This window comes from Aythya ferina (assembly GCF_964211825.1).
Source record: "Aythya ferina genome assembly, chromosome: 3".
NCBI lineage: Eukaryota > Metazoa > Chordata > Aves > Anseriformes > Anatidae > Aythya > Aythya ferina.
The window spans coordinates 52,857,104-52,878,023 of NC_140298.1; the positions used below are offsets into that span (position 1 = coordinate 52,857,104).

The 20,920-nt window shown below is 37.3% G+C and overlaps 1 protein-coding gene across 18 annotated transcripts in view; it reads right to left on the reverse strand.

Annotated features, from left to right (window-relative positions):
* Positions 1-20,920, reverse strand: part of SYNE1 (spectrin repeat containing nuclear envelope protein 1) — a 307,251-nt gene that overhangs the window by 147,395 nt on the left and 138,936 nt on the right. For 17 of the 18 annotated variants that reach the window (XM_084515529.1, XM_084515530.1, XM_084515527.1 and 14 more), the window contains 11 exons: positions 16,386-16,550; positions 14,528-14,884; positions 10,645-10,781; positions 9,532-9,709; positions 7,188-7,370; positions 5,630-5,773; positions 5,140-5,295; positions 3,126-3,290; positions 2,660-2,832; positions 1,661-1,814; positions 1,387-1,530 (listed from right to left, as the gene is read on the reverse strand). In XM_084515529.1, the coding sequence (XP_084371655.1) occupies positions 1,387-1,530; positions 1,661-1,814; positions 2,660-2,832; positions 3,126-3,290; positions 5,140-5,295; positions 5,630-5,773; positions 7,188-7,370; positions 9,532-9,709; positions 10,645-10,781; positions 14,528-14,884; positions 16,386-16,550 (1,956 nt within the window). The remainder of the gene's footprint in view (positions 1-1,386; positions 1,531-1,660; positions 1,815-2,659; positions 2,833-3,125; positions 3,291-5,139; positions 5,296-5,629; positions 5,774-7,187; positions 7,371-9,531; positions 9,710-10,644; positions 10,782-14,527; positions 14,885-16,385; positions 16,551-20,920) is intronic. The other variant, XM_084515528.1, reaches the window with a different exon arrangement.

Consider the following 20,920-nt stretch of genomic DNA (forward strand, 5'->3'; position numbering starts at 1 on the left):
TTATTAAATGGAGAAGATTTCAAGTGACAAACTCAAGGCATACATTTCATTAGTTACCAAACTGGTGTTTTCCCCCGATTTTTTACTCTCCACCTAGTGCCTTTGAACAACTTCCTAAGGGTTAAATGTGGTCTAGACACTTAACATCATCACTACAGCTGGGAGTGGGGAAGACCAGAAGTCATCCAGGGTATTAGGTGGAAAGAGAAAGATGAGATGCTTATGTATTAGGAAAGACATACAGAGCTCTTGCCCCTGTGAACAACCAACTGTTTCTCATTGTTCCCATACTGTTAATCAAGCTTTTTTCCATACAGTTAGTCAATACAGGCATTCTGTAAAGCTTTCTGCAAGAGCAAAAGCTGCAGGAAAAGGTAAAGTTTAGAGAATTCCCCATGCTAACAGGAATACTAGGTATCCACTGATGTTTCCTGGGACTTCACTTATCTCTCTGGCAAGCTTGAGCTCATTCTGAGGAGGTCCAGGGAAGACAGTACAATGCATTCTTTGTGGTTGTGGAAGGGAGTACCACAAAACAGGCAATCACTTACGCATCAGAAAAAATGAATTTTGGCCCTTCGTACAGGAAAAAGACATCCTCGAGACACGTCATGAAGAAAAGTGATATGTCTGATCATACATTTGGTATGGTTTAATCAGCACAGAAAAAAAATGGGTTAACTGGAGGTAACCACCTGGCCTTACTACATGCACTATCAAGTCTTTCATTATTTCCTCTGTATCATACTTTATGCCCTAATCTTTTCAAGATCTACCATATTAACACTTTCCAGTAAACATAGTACTTACTAGAACAGAACAGAATATCCCAAGTTGCCCCAAGGATGGTCAAGTCCAAGTCCTGATGGGTCTTTCAACATTAGAGTCAATTTACTTGCTAATAAGGTTTGTGTTGAGCAGCAAGATTCTATAATTGTCAACCATTTTTGATTTACCTGCTCATATGGTTACATTTATTGCAAAACCTACATCTATGCAAACCATAGATATTCAGAGGTGCTTCCAAATTTTCAGTCACAATGAATAAAGTCATATCTTCACTGAAGTCAGTTACACTTTTGGCATGGAATTCCTTGACCAATGCACTTGATTATTTTTTTATTTTTATTTTTATTTTATTTCCAGATTCAGATCTTCAGAACCTTTTTGAAAATATCTAGAGCTCAGTGCTACAAAAAGATAGATTGATAAAGCACCTTGATAACTTTCTGTCACATACATTAAGTTACAGCTTCCCCCAGACTTTTACTCTTCATTTAACTCTAATAAGAAAATAATAATAATTAAAACAAAAAAAAAAAAAGAATTCCTCTGCTTCCTTGTGGACAACAAAATGTAATGAGATTCTATAAAGTAAAACTGTACCCTCATCCTATCTTTGAGCAACTTGTACCGCTCCTGAAGGTCCTGGAGTTCAAGCTGAGTGACATAGTGCTCAGCCATTCCACTGCCTTTTAATTCAATTGTCTCCAATAGGCTGCTGTGACTCAACACCTCTTCATTGAGTAGCTGCAAAACAGCAAGAGAATTTATGAATAATCTGCATTAAACAAACCACATTAATCTTGCAGTTACTCAGACTTTTATTGCTTGTAACGTGATAAGCATTTGTTGCTAGTTTGTTGTAAAGCAAACGCACCTTTGCTTTGCTGAGGGCAGCATTTTTTTCCCTCAGTTCAGCATATTGTCTTTCAGAAGCATTCATGCTTGCTTCTACTTTATCCATCCAGCTGGTAAACTGGCAAACATCATCCTGATAACTTGTCCATTTGGAGAGAGCTCCTTCCAGTTGACTGCAATTTAAGAATTCACATTTGTTGTGATACTGGAGTTTCTGGTTCTCATGCTATTTGAATCACTCTAGACTATATTTGTAAGACTTGTATCACAAGCTAAACAAACAGCCATTAAAACCCTACAGGTTTTAACTAGGAGCATTGATTGTCCAATAAAGAGAAATGAAGATTTTAAACTTGGAAGTTTAAAGAGGTCTGTTAAAATGATATAGTTAGCTGATGTGTGCAATTTTTAGTAAATAAAAGAACAGGAAGAATAAGATCCAGAATCAGAAATTTTCTGCTGCTGCATTCTAATATTTAATTGTTTGAATAATTTAAATAAAAATGATTCAACTATTTATGCTTCACCATAGAAGGTTGTATTTTTTTTTTCTCCTGAATTTCTTTATTCTATCATTTTAAACATAACTATTTTGAGCATCTTTATTGGATATTGTAATTATGCTACCTCCTGTGAAAAGCTAACAATTGGAAAAACAAACAGAACTTTGACAGAACAGCCATTACTGTCCATGTTAAGATCTTATCATTTCTGAGAACATTTCAAGGAATTGAGTGCAATTCAAAATAAAAGTTACAAAACAATTATGAACATACAATCCATTTTTAAGATTATACTGATAATAAGTGTTAATAAAGTTTAGTAACTCACTGTCTCCTCCCCTTTTTCTATTTCAAACTAATAGGCCATTTAAGGCTTCTAGACCTGCAATGTTAGGCACATGCAGTCATTTTATATAAATTTGATTCCTGAATACATAAGACACCGTGAACTAACTTTTCCAGAAATTCGACAGTCAAAAATTTGACTATCAAGCATCATCGTGCACCCTTTTTACCTCTTGCACTGGATACAAGCAGACAGAAGAGAAGCCCAGTTGTCCTTCAGGGTATTCAATTGCTGTTCAATCACTTGTACTCCCTCTAGGGAAGTATTTTGCAGAACAGATTCTCCTCTTGTCAGAACCATTTTCATTTGGATTTCTTTTTCTTGTTTCACTGTTAGCAGTCCCTAAAATGTGAGAAGATATTGTTCCATTTTTATCATTATTTGGGCATGAATATTCTAACTAGATTCACTGGAAAATTAGCTAATCAAATTTAGCAGCTTGTAGAAACAGTCAGTTAGAAGAGGGACAGTGGTTTTCATGGCTGGGCTTCAAAGGAACAGGTTGGAATTTGGAGCGCTTGCCTCAGATTTTAAGCTGCAGCCAAAATATGGACATCAAAGTATTATTTTTTGAGCACTGCCCTTTAATATACTCTGGGCAGTGATATTAACAGACTATAGGTCTGTTTACATACCTCCAGCTTTAACATCCGGCTGTCCAGAACATTCTTGTCAGCGGTGGGATGACAGTAGGACTCCAGCATGTGAACTGCATCAGCCACCCAGTCTTGGAGGTCTTTGATGCTGTGAGAGAACTGTTGATGCTCTGCTACGACCCTATCCATTCTGGAAACCTTCTCCTGCAATTCATACTGCAATTAGTATCAGTAGCTAGTCAAAGGACTGTTTATTTCCCTACGTATTCAAGGATGTTAGAACAAATTTCATGAACTGTACACAGCAATTCTCTTCATACACTGATAATAACAAGTACACTTAGTTGAACATGGAATTAATTTGGAACACATAAAGTCACACTAGTTTTCCAATCATAATATAGTAATCAAAATTTCAGAAATGCCCTCTTTTGTTTTCTAAATCTAAAGTTTTATCTCTTTGTTTCCCCTTATGCAAAGTAGATGAGTTTTTTTTTTTTATTATCATTATTTTTCATTCTTTATTAAGCATCATATCTAACTAATTACATTTCAGTGTTTCATCTGAAGATAATTTGTGAAATCTGTCAATACACAAGACAAAGTGAAGCATATGAAGTTATGCCACCAGAGCAACACTATTTCATTGATATTGGAATAGAAAACTTTTTTTTTTTCCCCTCAGTAAATCCAACTGGTTCCCAGAACCAGAAGAACAGCTCCTACTCACTCTTCTGAAGAATCACTGACATTCACTCATATCAAAAATAAATACTTATTACAGTGCTACAAGGCCCAAGATTAACAGGAGTACTTAACAGAGTGTGTTTCACATGGCAACAGAAAATTAGTCAAGCCATTGAAACAGGCTCAGAAAGATATAGTGATTTGTCTCAAACATTCATGGCAAACCAAAGAACTTCATGATTTCCTTCATTGAGTGGACCATACGTATCCTCTTCCTCAGACCTCATCCTCTTATCCTGAAATCTTCTACAAGTTCTGTCCACATAAGCCAATGTTAGTAACTTATGCATCTTTTCCTTTTGAATTTTCAGTAAATAAAGCTCTAAAAGCTCTCTTTTAAAGCTCTAAATATTCTTTATAGTTTTACTTCCACAGAAAGTTATAAGGAAAAATAAATAAACAAACAAACAGATAAATAAAAACAAAATTACTCTAACAAATACTTTATGTGTTGGATTGCTAACCCGTAACAAACTTCCAAAATCCTTAATTATTCTTATTACTGTTGTAAGTACAAGCCTCATTCAATACCAAGCCTCCATCATAACTGGCACTTTATGAAAAATGTCAGTCCTCATTCAAAGACCTTCTAATCTGCATAAACAACAAAGGTAGTAAAAGTATCAAATGGTGAAACATACCACTCAGCAAAATAAAGTTAGGTTAAACTGTCAGTTCCTAGCTTGATACTTCAGAGTTTGACCCAAGTCTCTCACTGAACCTTCAAAAGCAGCCTCACAGGTAACACATTTAAAATAATGTTAAAGAACAATGTATTGGTTTTAGACAAAAATACTTACAATGAAAATAGTTAGTTGTCTTTATAGAATACAATGAAATAATAATATTGCCATATAATGACTTGTCATTTTCTTAAAAAAACAAACAAACAAACAAACAAACAAACAAAAAAACACCGAAACCCAGCTCCCCTAGATTTTGAAAAATATGTTTTTTGTTTGTTTGTCTGTTTTCAGGTGCCACTTATCTAAAATGTCTTGAATATTTGAAAAAAATCAAAAATATAAGCACCTTGTCAGGACAAAACTGTTGATAATCAGGAGTTTTTTTTTTTTTTTTAATTACTTTAAAATAAAATTAAAAAAATAAATAATCACCATTCTATTTTGTTGACAGCCCACAAAATTATACAGGTCCCTATTTCTCATTCTTTAAAGCTAATGCAAGCTCAGACATACCACAGAGCAGATGAGCAAGACAGCTATAGTGTTTCACATTTCAATCTTTCTTTTTCTCCACAAACATCAAAGGAACAGCTTAAAAGCACATACACTGGGTGCATTACCTTTGTCAGATTGCTTAGAGTAAGGTATTGAGAAGACAACTGAGACACTCTGCGCATAAAGCTTTTGCTGACAGCTTGCTCCTCCCACAGCTGCTGAGCTTTCTCTTTAAGCCTGTTGAGCTGATGCTCATGGCATCTTATTTCCTCAAGGACAGACTGTAAAGCACAAGCACGTTAATATTACAAGTGGGTGCAAGGAAGCAGACCAAGGAAGAGAGCAGCTTAAAAGCACCATGAAATATAGAAATGACAAATGGCACGTGTACTGTGAAGGCACACCATACAGCTATAGCAATGAAGCAGCATGTCATAAGAAATTTGGAGATGTGAACTCTGATGGAACAGGACCGTCAACAGCGATCCCTGAAACTAGTTCTCCTCTTATTTAGTGTTTAGGATGCCAGAGTGATCATGAGCTTGTAAAGCATCAATGAGGCCAGCAGGATGGGAGTGAAAAAGCTGGTTCTGTCAAAAGGTTTTAAGAAGTCACCTGCAACTTTTGGTGTTCTCTCCTCTTGGAAGGAAGATCATGGAGCCTACTGCTACTTCCTTGTACCATCTTCTCAGTTGTGCTCAGCCACTCTGCTAGAGGCTCAGCAGTTGCTTCAAAGTCCTTCATCTGGATCTTTAAGTTCTGGGAACACATGTAATATACAACTTTATAAAGTCCCCCTGCAATGGGTATAGCTGTAATGTACAACCCACAGATTAAGTAGACACAAAGTACACACATATTATTGCAGCCAAACACTACCGCAGAAGTTCAAAATAAGTATCACTGACTCTGCCCCTGCCCATACCACAGATAGACACCACAAGAAAAGTCTGAGAGAGCTCTTCTTCAAAAAACAAAACAAAGGCAACAATGCTGTATGTCTATACAGTTGAGAGAATGAAGCAAATTTTCTCTGGATTGAAAGCTTTACAAATTATATGAGCTTTGACTCAATATAAGTGTATCTCACATAGCAGAGAGAGTCTGAATCGAGGTTACTTTGGGATCTAAGTTACCTTTCATCTGCCTGCAGTCGCATCTGCCTGCAGTTATTAACAGTTTTTCCCCCTTTAAATGGGTTGACATTATTTCTAGAGCCTGTATGACTAAGCTCAACCCAGTCCTGATACTCACTTCTAATTATATTTTCTTTTAGTAGAAAGTTTTAAAAATGTATAAGATATGTGTAGGCATTCCTTCAATCTGCATAATTTTCTTAAAGGTTTATGCTGCATTATAAAAAAACAGCACCTGAAATAATTCTTATGTAATAGAAATCTGAACAGCACAGTTCCTATGCCCTAGTTACTATTTTATTTTCAAACTGATTTTGTTTTCTTTTTAGCTATAGCCTTATCACTTCTGCATCAGAAAGAAAGACTAGGCCTATGAGACTGAAAAATGCTGGGCACAAAAAGATTAACATCTATGGAAATCTCCCTTCCCATGGCTACCTTGATACAAAGTAAGTTAAGTTCTTGCTACTTGGGAATTTTCTTATAAAATAAATAATAATAATAATAAAAACCTTTTCTACATGATGTATTTAATCTATTTAAACATTTTTTTTCTTTCTCAGCAGGAAACTTTCTCAGGGAAAGTTAACATCTCAGCCAGACCCAGTACAGCTGGCTAGACAGTACTGGTTTGAAACAGGAAGGCATAAGAACTTGAATTCTCCTACACTATGCAAGGAATTCCAGCTAAGACCTTTTGACCTTAAAACCTATGACCTTAAAAGAGATTATGTTTTAAATATATTCACCTTATGTGCTGGTTGAATTGTGAGCTCTGAAAAGAGAACACCACTAGGGTTTATTTAGAAAGTTATTCAAAAATATTATTACATTTCACCAGTTTGCAGTAAGAACAACAAAGTTTACCCTCTCTACTGGGTTTTCGATCATAAACACATACTGCTTCATCATACACACTTACTGCTATAGTGGGAAATCTAAACTGTGAAGACCTCTATTAAGATGAATGTGTTTTGAAACAAAAAGCAAAAAGGAAATTTAGATCAAATATTTCCCCACTATGACTTGCTCTGTACCTCCAGTGCAGATTCCTTCTGGTGGAGGGTGCTGATTAATTTTTTCCAATCTTCTTTAGCAGTAGCAGATTTGTCCCGGATAACTTTACCCTTCTCCTTTGGTAAAATAGAGCACAGCAGTTCTCCTTTGGATGCTAACTGGTTTAGTTTATGTTGTCCATTCTCACTTTCTGATAAGAATTCCTAAAAACGATAATAAAATAAGTTAATTGGTTGTATTCAGTAAAAGCTCTTTTTGTTAATTTTGGGTCCAGTAAAGGTGAGTGGCAAGGTCACAGAAAACTTAACAGAGAATGGAGTTTATTGTTTCTGCATGTTATTTTTTTTCAATTCATATTTCAGTATATTCCATTTTAATATTATTCACATTTATATGGGACATTCATATGAGGGACAATCATTTATATTATAGAGACAATAGCTACTTAATCCATAAGTGCCATGAGTCTAAACAATGTATATACTACCTCTTGGTTTATCTGTATGTTCTGCACTTCATGAGACATTTAACAGGGCATTATGCTTCTTTAAATCTTCACAGTACAGAAAATGATAACACTTTCATTTCAGAAAACCAGTATCCTGGCACAGCATGACATGTAGCTGAAGCTACATTCAGGGGTAGGGTCCTGCTCTGAGGGAACACAGGAAAGAAGCCTTGCCCACTGGAGACAGCTAAACTGGACTTCCAATGCATGTGTAGGGGCAGGGGTTAACAATCAGACCCTGAGCAACATTTGAGCTGTGTGATTTATCCTCCACATTCTCAGGGTATCTTTCTTGACTCAAAGTATTTTTGTTCACAGTATTCTTTTACAGTGTTGGTATGCAAAGACTATATAGAAATATGAGAGTAAATATTAGGTACTGTAAGGAAATAGCCAGATTTTTAAATTCCCATGTGTTGGGATAGTGTTCTTATAACTTGTAATTATTAAAATATTTTGTGAGCCTTTAGGACTCAAGTGAATTTAGCAGTTCTAAATATCAATGAAGTTATTTTAAACTACTATTATGCTTACATGACACACAATTAGCTTAATATTCATAGTAATCAGGTTACATCCATGTTGTAAGCAAACGGCATGACTAAAAATTTACTAAGGTAATGATTAAATGTGCACTTGGAGCTATTATCAGATAATGCAAAGGGTCTGTTAGCTCTGAAATACTTCGTCCAAGCTCTTGCTTTATTAAAATCAAATGTGTGATTGCCTTGTGACTTAATAATATCAAAGGTGCTAACAGACAGAATATTAACTTAAAAGAAAGAAAATACAATTGTAAGTTTATATAGGCTCCCATGACATGCCTCAAAGTATTAAAGCAGTTACTACATGTCAAAAAAGTTTATTTCATTTAAAGTTTCAGGGAGAAGGAGAACAAACTAAGGCCTTATGATATCAATAGGCTGCAGTGATTAAAAAAAAAAAAAAAATGTCTTACTTGTTTTGGAAATTGTTTTTGCTAAAACTCTTATTTAATTTCCAAGATGACTGGATTTATTTTTATTTTTATTTTTATTTTTATTTTTATTTTTATTTTTATTTTTATTTTTATTTTTATTTTTATTTTTATTTTTATTTTTAACCCTTGTATTTACTCTTAAAACACTCTCATTTTGGGATAGTAAAAAAAATTGTCACATTAGTAAAGTGGTGCTTACCCTTTTAAATAAACAAGGGAATTTACCAGAAACAGGGGGAAATGATTTTGGTCATGGTATTTTCTGATAGAAAAAATGATAGGAATTTCTTCTGTCATACTGTGTACCTGAAGGTTAAACAATCTCATTATGTACTTCTCATTTCTAAAATTGTAGTCATGTTTTATTAAAAACCTGTTTCTTTTAGTATAATAAAATAAACTTTTAATTGGCATTTATTTCCACAGTTTTGCTGTGTCTTGTTTTAGCTTTGTATGAAAATCATGCTTTTTAAATGCCTGCTTCACTGCATACATTTTTACCTTGTTCTTACACTATAAGGTCTCTACTTTCATAAATGAGTGAAAAACTTTATATGACTTTGAAATAATTCCAGGTTTTAAGTCCCAATTCTGATGCCCTGCCAATTTTACAGTGCTATCCTGCCTTCAAAACACACGTTTTTCCACATTGTAATATAAAAGAAAAATTAAAAAAAAAAGGAAAATTATGAGAGGCAATGACTATGTGTATATTATAGTATGACAGCTAAATTAAATGATCTAGATTCAAAAAGAAAGAATAAATGTTTATTTCATTACAGTTAGTCACCTTTAGTGTTATCAATAACATAAAAAAAAAAAAAAAAAGACCTGAATTTTATAGGAAAATGATTGAATGTCCAATTGCTAAAGTTACCTGTATTTTCTGTAGACTCTCTGAGGCTTCACTGATATTGTGAGGTACATCAAAGCATTTGGCTGTGGCGATTTTTGCATTGACCAGCCATTGCTGGAAGTCCCTGAAAGTTGTCCGAAATCTTTGCTGCAAGATCTGCTCTTTACTCTGACATCCTTTTGAAGCTTGCAGGCAAAGGCTGGGTTTACCACATCAGGGAAGCAGAAGAGAGAAAAGGAAGAGAAGGACTCTGTTAGGTAGCAGTGCTATTACTTATTTCTCTGCATAAGACCTGGATTCCTTCTACCAACCGTAAGCACATAACTAAGCACCAGGAAATCCATTAGAAGCTTTCAATGCCTTAAAAGTGAAGTATGTAAATTGGGATATAGCTGTCACAGATATGACAGATAAGCTTTTACAGAATGATTCAGTACCCCTAAGAACGAACAGTTTCTTCAAGCCTTTTTCTCTCTAGGGACAAAACACGAAACTACAGAAATTACAATATGAACTTCCACGGTTTAATTAAGTTCATAACATTAGAAAGGATCAACTTGGGTCATCATACCCTTCTTCTGCAGTTACAGAAGTAAAAGCTGCAAGAGACAAAAGAATCTTGTGCCTGAAATGCAGGTGTCAATCATCTACAGTGACCTCAGAGAAAGTAAGAGAACAAATAAACATTAGCTCCCCTGTTTCAATGAACTGACAGGTAGGGCAGGGGTATAATGAAGGACAAAATTAAGAAAAAAAAATTTAGACAGCTGTTATAGCTTCCTCCTCTTTCAGGTAAATGAGATATAGCTCTACCTCACAGTTTCTTATAAGGTTACTTCCTGTAATAGACCAGGTGTAGACATACAATGGCTTAAGCTCAGTTTGTTGGCATAACTTGTGTCTTAAAAAAAACACAACTGTTTTCTAGAAATGCTAATTGAAGCCAATACTGTTAAAATTTTGCAAAATGTTAAAATTCTAAAAATGTTATTGACACGGATATCAAAATAATGATTCTAATCATTGTCTATATATATTTCAAATTCCAACATTCTAATTAACGTTTCCCTAAAAAAAACACTTGCATGCACACATATATGGGATTGATTAACTATAAACAAGATGAATATGTACCTGTTATACTCCTTAATCAACCCTGAGACTTTTGAAGAATAAGTACTCAAATCTCTGGAAAATCTACAGAGATCATTTAACTGAGTCTTGATCTCATCTATCATATGTTCAGACTTCACCAGGGCATCCAACATTTCCTGTTAAAACAAAACAAATGAGCAATATTGGTAAGTAAATAATTAAAAAGAAATACAATGAAAATTTATAAAATTTAATTTCAACTTCAATTTCAATACATTTTTGAAAGCATTCTAGCAATCAAGTACAGAGGCTTATTTGAAATTATGAGCTTCTATAGACTAAATTTCTGGACACCTTAACTTTTTTAATTCAAAACTTTCTCGTAGAAGAGTTTAAGATATGCACCTTGATATTTATATATTAAGGTGCATATCTTAATATATATATATTAAGGTGCATATGTATATTATATCACATAGTATTATCAACTAGCTGTACCCATGAAATTATGTACAATTAGGGAATAGCAAACAATACCAGTGCATACAACTGTAATTGTCCTTTTGGCTTGAGTTTAGTATGCCCAATAAAAACAAGCTGTATCAAAAAACAAACAACCCCCCAAACAAACAAATGAAACTTCTAATAGCTTCGATATTTTGACAGAGGCTTTCTTAATGTAAAAGCACAGCTGCTCACAGTCCTTTGAGGGTCACTGGCTGTCACTGCTGCACTGTTTTTGGAAACAGCTAAGTCAAGAAAAAAGTATTTATGTTTACTTAGCAAACATCACTGGGATAGGTGTGATAACTACTCCAACAAAAACAGTTCTCATGTTGATGTACACAGCGTCTCCACTGCAGCACCCTGCCAACTACTTCAGCATGATTAGCAGTGTAGACTTGGCTCCTCACATCGTTAGAAACTAAATTCTTCTGGCATTCCTCTTAAACTACCAGGGAGAAAAGACAATCTTCTAGCTTGTTACATTCACCACAGCAAAGGTTCTACAGTGATGTCATGCCAGAGGGTTTGGCATGCATAGATTAGTTTGGCTACATCTAAGCCCTGATCTGGAAGAGATGTATGTATAAATATAAGAAACTGATCACATGAAATTGACAACAGAATAGAAAGGGGACGGGGAAGTGGTACAAGGCCATTAAGTTTCTGAATATATGCAAAATGATAATTGAGAATATACATAGTAAATAGTTTGTGATTATCTATAAGCACACAATTGTATGTTCAGGAAATATACAAGTTATGTATGTGAAAATAGAGAAAAGGTTTTGAAAACACCACAATTTCAAAGATTAAAAAACAAACAAACAAAAAAACCTCACCAAATACATTTTCAAATACATCTCACTGCAATAAACTGATATGCACTTGTGTAAATTAAAACTGAAAACAAATATTAGCAAGGGTCTAGCAAGACAACAGACTTAGTAAGAACAGCAAACGATCAAAAACCTGGGATTCAGATAATGTGTCTGCCGCCCATGAGGAACTTTGTGCTTGTTTTATATCTCTTTTATTGAAAAAATCTTTGGAGTTGCAAATTTTTTAAAGATCTATAATGTATGTTTCTGAGAAAGCTAAAATAAGAATAAGGGATACATGTTCTTTGTAGTACCTGAACTGCCAGGAAAAACAACTACAATCCATTTTGACATAAATAATTATCTGCTTTGAATCACTCACACACCAGAAAATCTGTTCAACCATAATTAAAAGATACTTGAAATAGTCATGATGCTGATTTGTTTATAAACCACACAAAATAACATTTGAATTTAGTACTGAAGTAATAACAACAATGTTTAGGAAAAAAAAAAAAAAAAGAAGAAGAAAAAAGTAAGCTGTTTTTTGTTTGTCTACTTCATTAAACTGCACACAAGACTTTTTTTTTGGAAGCATTGGGAATGACAGCAAACTGGCTATTACTTAAAACAAGATGTTTTTTTAACACTTAAAACAGAGATTACTTATGGCAGGAATCACTATAATGACATAATATATATGTATATTTTTTCTTTCTTTTCCAAAGAAACAGAACCTAGGAGTATCATGGGTTAAAATCATCTGTTTTCAATGAAATCTATGAGTTTCAAATAACTTACCACAATAAATATTAAAAGATTTTTTTGATGTTATACAACCTTAGGCATAACCTCTTAACAAGCAGGAACATTTACTCGAAAACCAGATTACATTTAGCTATGGCCATACAGAGACATTGAATCACTAATAGCACTGTTTCAGTGACAGATTTAATTTTGAATCTGAGAATTGCAAAAATAATTTGCTGAATACCAGGTGTAAGATGTGTTGCTATTATGTTGCACATATGAAAAGGGTATGGGATAACAGAGTGAGCTTGCAAATTCTGAGAATTAGGAAATGCATCTTTAATTTGTGGCCTTGGCTTGTGTGACAACAGAATTGGTATGTGACAATGGAAAAGGAATGCTTGCAGTGCTATTTTACATTAACAGTAGGACCCATCCCTGGAGCCCAAATGGAAGGATTACTGTCCTGACTGCATTTCTTCAAGCTATATATATAAAAAAAAAAAGATTTACATAGTAGGACTGTGCATAATAAGTCTTATGTTTCCTCTGCATTTTCCTCCTTACCTAAAGTTTACAACTTTATAGTCTAAATAAGGCATTTCACATAGAGCTACAGTACATACATGGTATACGTAGTACTAATAAAAGCAATGTCCTTTGAATTTAGTATTTCTCCATTTTTAAAATATTTTTTTTTATTAAAAAAAATCAAAGAAACATCTGTTGCATGTTGATGATAGTTCCATATCTTCCTTCCCTGTTTAAAAACATAACCATATAAGACTTTGCATATTTGTGCTTTTTATTTACTCTAGTGTAGTGTCAGCTTTGTTACTCCTACTGTTACGTACTGGCACTCAAACAGGCAGGTTCCATCAGTCTGTTTCAGGGAATTCTGTGGAAGGGGAAGCCACAGAAATAACTTGGCACAGCCAGTGGAGGAGATTTATAATCTCAGTTTAAAGAGAAAGTGTTTGGGTTTTTTGAATATTTCTTTGGTGAAGGGGAGAGAAAGCAAGCATCACATACCTCTCTTCTTTTAATTAAACTGAACACTACCCTGAAAAGAAAGGAAAAGATACAATGTGTCTTTCCTCTACTTCTGTGATTCACAGAAATTGAGATAGGTACAAACATATAGATATGTAACTTGGGTGTTGTGTATATATATATATGTTTTGTGTGTGTGTGTGTGTGTGTGTGTGTGTCATACATACATATGGAATATTTGCTAGAAGACACCCAGGAACTCCTTTTCTATTTCTCTGAATTCCACTACATTCCAAAGAAGAACAATTAGCAAAAATACCTGTTTCAAATATAATTTCTTTAAATACTGGACAAGATCTTAACATATATAATGTGAGGAATATTTCAAGAAATGAAAAGTAGAAACTCAATACATGCATGAAAAATTGTGAGTTACAAATCACTCCAGCTGCTACTTGGCTTTTAGGAAATACTTCATGCTTCCCTGATCAAGTACTACCCTGGCTCTAAACAGTGAGCAACTTAAAGAGAAATTCAGAGACAGTTTGCTAGTTCCTTCATTTTCTTAAAGGCTAGCCTTGTTTTTAATGTGTAGGATCCAGGCAGCATTTGCTAAGTCTAGTACAGCAGTGGCTAAAGATACGTCTTTTGTAAACAGTGCTTGCTCTGCTTGCAGTCACAGAAGTTTGGAAAGTTGGGATTTCAGAGGGAGATTTTCAAATATACCTTTTTTTTTTTTTTTTTTTTTCCTACCTCTCCCACTCCTTGATAGTGCCAGTTGGCAGAAGTTTTCTGCCCATGGTACCTGCACATTTACAACTGGAAAACTACTCAGAAAAGAGGGGTGACCTTACTTTCTCCTTGTTCCAGCTTTCCACGATCTCTGTGTCAGTGTGCTGGCCATCGAGGGGGGTCAGGCTTTGCGACCAGGTGGCCAGCAGTCCGCTGAACCGCTGCACGGCCTCCTCCAGCTGTGCGACCTGCACGGCGAACTCCTGCTCCGACAGGGCCATCTGGCTCAGCACATCCTGCAGGCTTTGCTGGCTCTGGAAAGCGCTCTCTTCCCACTGCTTCCAGTCCGACTGCAGGGCCTGCATCTCGGCAGTGAGGACATGGCACCCGCCAGCAGTTGTGCTGCGCTTGGCTGCGGGAGCCAGAGTCTCCACTCGGATGAGGCGGCCTGCACCAATCTGGCGGGAGTCTACCAGCTCCTGCAAGGCAACATTGTCATGGTAACTTGCTACAGCTGGAAAGGGGGGGCCGCCCAAGCTGGGGGCAGCATGCAGGGGAAATGCGCAGCACTGCGCTGAGCAGCAGTTTCGGCAGCAACACTTTCACGACATCCACGCTGCGTGCAGAACTGCAAAACGTAGCCAGAGGCAAGATGAAAATAAAACTCAGTCAAGGGACTGTGAGGGCTTTACAGTTATTACAGAGTGGCTCTAAAACTTTCATAAGTTTAGAGGAGAACGAACTTCTTTTTTTTTTTTTTTTTTTTTTATTTCCAGATACTAAAAAGTAATGTTTAGGGTAAGATGCAGAAAGGAACTGATTTGAGATGTTTTGCATAACAAACACTGGTACAGAGCTGCACGTAGCAGGTTTAAGAACATTACTGTGTTGCTGAAAAAAAAGCATTCTGCAGCGTACTCATGATCTGAGATGTGCCATTATTGGTTACACATGATTTTTGTTGCTGTTGTTTTTGGTTTTTAATAAATTCTTTCTACAGCATTCTATTTCATTCTTACACAGGCTACAAGGACTTTTTTGTTTTGGTTTGTTTTTTTGTTTGTTTTAGTTTAGTTTAGTTTTCAGCTTTAGAAGCTGGAAAATATAAATATCATCCCAATCACTGCATGCCAGAAAAATGCTATTTATTTTCTTCATCTCATGAACTAGAAACTACTGTCTCTTCACTTTCTCATATTATACATGGGGAGTTTGAACACAAAGGAGGCTAAAAACTTATAATAAACAACAAATAATAAATAATAATAAACAGTAATAAACAACAGTAATAAACAACATCTATAATTTGATCTGGCTATCCTATATCCTCATCTACTCTGTTCACAGGCCCACCCTCAAGTTTAGGAGCAGGCTAAAATGCTGTTAGCATGACTATTTGAATGTAAACATCAGGCATGAGTAAAACATGAAGTCTGCTTTAATGCTGCATTCGGAAACGTGTAACTTGCTCAGACACTCAAATGCCTAGGAATGGATGGACACATAGAGATGCCAGCACAAGGGGAGTATACATAGAGAGGCAACACACATTTCTACCGTGTTTGGACATCCTTCAACTGTGTTATGCATCCCCATTTCATGAAAATCACAAAAGGTTGTTTCTGACTGATTCAAACAACACTGTTTATGGAGAAAACATATTTGGAGATGAGGACAGAACAGTATTCATTAAACAGCTAAGCCATATTTTTCTGTGATGCCACTGGGCTTCCACTCTTGCAAATAGTTTCCATGCCTGCAGTGACTAACTCAGGTCTGATTGTACTTTCACTCCATCAACTTAGTATGGCAAGGCAGGCAAAAACACATCATATCTTAGAAAAGCTGCTTTCAGCTCACTGGAATATAATCACCACTTTAAATACACAAAGAGCAAGATCCCATAGGTTTTGGCTCTGGCCTATTTTGCAGCATAGCTTCTGAATCACAGATGAAATCATGACAGCTAATATTTCTTACATTGATTTTGGCCAGTTTTTTCTGTATCGTTGATGTATCTCCAGTTGCATCTGACCAACGGTGTAGCTCTTCCTTTGCAGAATGGAGCCAGTCTGTGAATTCATGCACAGCGTCAAGGTATAGCAAATGATCCTTCACAATATCTTCTACTTTCTTCATTTTGTCCTATTTTTCAGATTTAAAAACAAAACAAAACTAAACAAAACAAACAAACAAAAATCTGTTAAATTGCTAAAACACTTTCCTGGCTTCTGTCCAGACTTTATGGGTGTAATATTACAAAGAACTGCTCTGCATGCATTTGAATACTGAGCAGCAGAACATATAGCAGCTTATATATATATAGCACCTTCTTTGCCTCAGTCTTTAGCGGCAATACCGGATGTTCTCTGGATACTCAGTACCCTGAGCTGGTGGAAGGGGATGGGGAGCAGGATGTGGCCCTCATTATCCATGAAGAACTGGTTGGTGACCTGCTACGGCACTTGTAGCAGATGTGCACAAGTCGATGGGGCCGGATGGGATCCACCCAAGGGTACTGAGGGAACTGGCAGAGGAGCTGGCCAAGCCACTGTCCATCATTTATCAACAGTCCTGGCTATCGGGGGAGGTCCCAATCGACTGGCGGCTAGCAAACGTGACGCCCATCTACAAGAAGGGCCGGAGGGCAGACCCGGGAAACTACAGGCCTGTCAGTTTGACCTCAGTGCCAGGAAAGCTCATGGAGCAGATCCTCCTGAGAGTCATCACGCAGCACTTGCAGGGGAAGCAGGCGATCAGGCCCAGTCAGCATGGCTTTATGAAAGGCAGGTCATGCCTGACGAACCTGATCTCCTTCTATGACAGAGTGACGCGCTGGGTGGATGAGGGAAAGGCTGTGGATGTGGTCTACCTTGACTTCAGCAAGGCTTTTGACACCGTCTCCCACAGCATTCTCCTCAAGAAACTGGCTGCTCTTGGCTTGGACTGGCGCACGCTTCGTTGGGTTAGAAACTGGCTGGATAGCCGGGCCCAAAGAGTCGTGGTGAATGGAGTCAAGTCCAGTTGGAGGCCAGTCACTAGTGGCGTCCCCCAGGGCTCGGTGCTGGGGCCGGTCCTCTTTAATATCTTCATCGATGATCTGGACGAGGGCATCGAGTGCACCCTCAGTAAGTTCGCAGATGACACCAAGTTAGGTGCGTGTGTCGATCTGCTTGAGGGTAGGAAAGCTCTGCAGGAGGATCTGGATAGGCTGCACCGATGGGCTGAGGTCAACTGCATGAAGTTTAACAAGGCCAAGTGCCGGGTCCTGCACCTGGGGTGCAATAACCCCAAGCAGAGCTACAGGCTGGGAGAGGAATGGTTGGAAAGCTGCCAGGCAGAGAAGGACCTGGGAGTGATGGTGGATAGTCGGCTGAATATGAGCCAGCAGTGTGCTCAGGTGGCCAAGAAGGCCAACGGCATCCTGGCTTGTATCAGGAACAGCGTGACCAGCAGGGCTAGGGAGGTGATCGTCCCCCTGTACTCAGCTCTGGTGAGGCCGCACCTCGAGTACTGTGTTCAGGTTTGGGCCCCTCGCTACAAGAAGGACATCGAGGTGCTTGAGCGGGTGCAGAGAAGGGCGACGAAGCTGGTGAGGGGCCTGGAGAACAAGTCCTACGAGGAGCGGCTGAGGGAGCTGGGCTTGTTCAGCCTGGAGAAGAGGAGGCTCAGAGGTGACCTTATCGCTCTTTTTAGGTACCTCAAGGGAGGCTGTAGCGAGGTGGGGTTTGGCCTGTTCTCCCACGTGCCTGGTGACAGGACGAGGGGGAATGGGTTTAAGTTGAGCCAGGGGAGTTTTAGGTTAGATGTTAGGAAGAACTTCTTCACTGAAAGGGTTGTGAGGCACTGGAACAGGCTGCCCAGGGAAGTGGTGGAGTCACCATCCCTGGAAGTCTTCAAAAGACGCTTAGATATAGAGCTTAGGGATATGGTTTAGTGGAGGGCTGTTAGCGTTAGGTTGGAGGTTGGACTCGATGACCTTGAGGTCTCTTCCAACCTAGAAAATTCTGTGATTCTGTGATTATAGCAACAAAACACAGTGCTACACTGCACAAAGTTTGGTTTAGGTTGCTCTGGAGTGCTGGCAGAAATACCTCTTTTTTATTAGAAGAAACAGGTCTCTCTAAATGTTAAGCAAAGTCACAGAGATGTCCCATATGAAGCCCACAAATGAGTTCTGCTGTTCAAAAGTGCAAAAGGTTGTAATGGTGCTGTCTTTTTTAGACATCAGATCAGAAGTAGTGGCTATCTCCAGGCCATATGCCTTGCACCCTGGAAGATTCTTTCCCTTACATAGACATACAACAACTGCATGGCTTTGTACCAGTGTTCTAACATAGGCTTAAAGTGGGACCAGTTTACCTTACAGGTGAAATAGTGTTTTGGTCTAGGCCGGCCTTTGGTTTGACCATAGATTTGTTCTTAAAATTCTCAGGAATGTTTCTCAAAAGTAACCAAAATTGAACTGAGGTGTGAATGTTTCTCTGTCAGAATGTTTCTTTGATGGTTACTAGCTAAACAAAGATGACCTAAAGTAAATCCTCAAAATTTTTACCTCTTAATGCATTTTGTCCAATGACCAAGTAAGGAAATGTACACATGTGCTTGACTTAAAAAAAAAAAAAAAAAAAAGTAGGTATCTTCTGAAAGCAGCAGAAGAGTATCAGGAAAGCCAAAGATGATTTACTTTTGTTTACATACCAAAATGTAACACTAGTAGACAGGGAGAGTGGAGGGAAACTGTTTCTCTTCTGGTGGCAGTGACTTTTACCAATTGCAGTCAGTGCTGTTCTCTCCCAAAGGAAAGACTGCAAAGTTATCAACAATTTCTGCCATCACAGCAAGTAGAGAAAAGAGCAGTAGCTTCATCTGGCACATCAGCTAGCCAAACTTGGCCCATCTTCTCTGCCCGGCATCAATTCTTTTCTCAGCCTGCCAGCCCTGTGATGCTGTTGGACACTGTTACCCTACAAGTGATGAATTTACAACATATCCCAGCCCCCAGTCTCCACCAAACAGAGAAGTTCATGCAGGCACAAGAAACACAGCATGGCCGCAGGCTGGTAGGATGTCAGTATCTGCTCTGATGTGGGCAAAGTAGAAATACCTGCCCTATATGCTCAGCAGATGAGAAGTGCTCTACTGGGCCTGTATAATGGTTCATCTAACTAACTATTCTCTCCAATGTTATCTAGGGAGAGCACACGATTCTGGAAAATTTGTGGGCAATTTCCCTTATACTTCCTTATCATTTGTAATTTGTTTAAGAATGTTAGAAAGTTCTTAATCCTTTGTGTGGACCCTTGTCAGAGGCTTTTGAAAAATCCAGTTGTATTACATTCATTTCATCCTCCTTTATTTTAATGTGCTTATTGATATCTTCACCATGCTCCAGCATATTAGTTTGTTAGTTATACTTTCTGGATGCCATACTGACTTTTTCAGCAGTCTGCATGTAACCAATACTGTCAATTATACTGTTTTTCATTATAGATTACTGCCCTCTGATTACATCAGCCAGACTCACGAGACTGTTGTTCCCTCTAGGGCCTCCTTTGAAGCTGGCAGTGACACAGGATGCCTGATGCTCCACTGACAGAGCGGCCCCCTTAGCCAGCTTTTCAGCAATTTCTGTTTGAGCATTTCTCAAGAAACCTCAGTTGAATGTCATCTGCCTTTGGGGAGTTATTAGCATCTAACTGCTTGGTCTAGGTCTTTCCATACAGAAACCTCCTCTAGCTCCTCTTGCCTGCATGCTCTGAAGAAAATATCAGGTGTTATAATCTCCTCAATGTCTTCAGCAGAAAGGAACAACGTAAATTCACTGAGCTCCTGGTACAGCCTTATTGTCCTTTGGAGCAAGTGATCTTTGATCAGCAAGTGGTCCCAGCAATTCCCTAGATCCTGCTTTTGATGGATTTAAAGAATATTCTGCCATTACCTTGAGCATCATTCAGAATTCTTCAAACTCTGTAATGATTTCTTTTTTACATTTGGTCTGTTTCATACAATGTCATGTACAGCCATTACCAGTCACCCCAGCTGGGAGATTCTGGGTCAATTAAGACAATTAATATTTGTTGAAAGAAAAATAAAAGCACCAATTTTTATACCCACCCACAGGATCTTTATTTTTTGAGGGACATGGAAAATTGCTTAAGAAATTAAATTTATTGATGCATCTCAATTTTAGCAGAACACTGCTTGGCTCACTTATGATACTTTTTATTTTATTTTATTTTATTTTATTTTATTTTATTTTATTTTATTTTATTTTATTTTATTTTATTTTATTTTACTTTATTTTATTTTACTTTATTTTATTTTACTTTATTTTTAACACAAGACTGCTGATGCAAACTTTCCCAGCAGCTGAGAAGATGAAGACTGTAATTCAGAGCTAGTGTCACTGTCATAATCTGGATTGGAAGAAGATCTCTGTGAGTTTCCTTGTTTTTTCTTAGAAACCAAACAGAACACCTGTATTACAACTGCTCAATAGCTTGAAATAACAC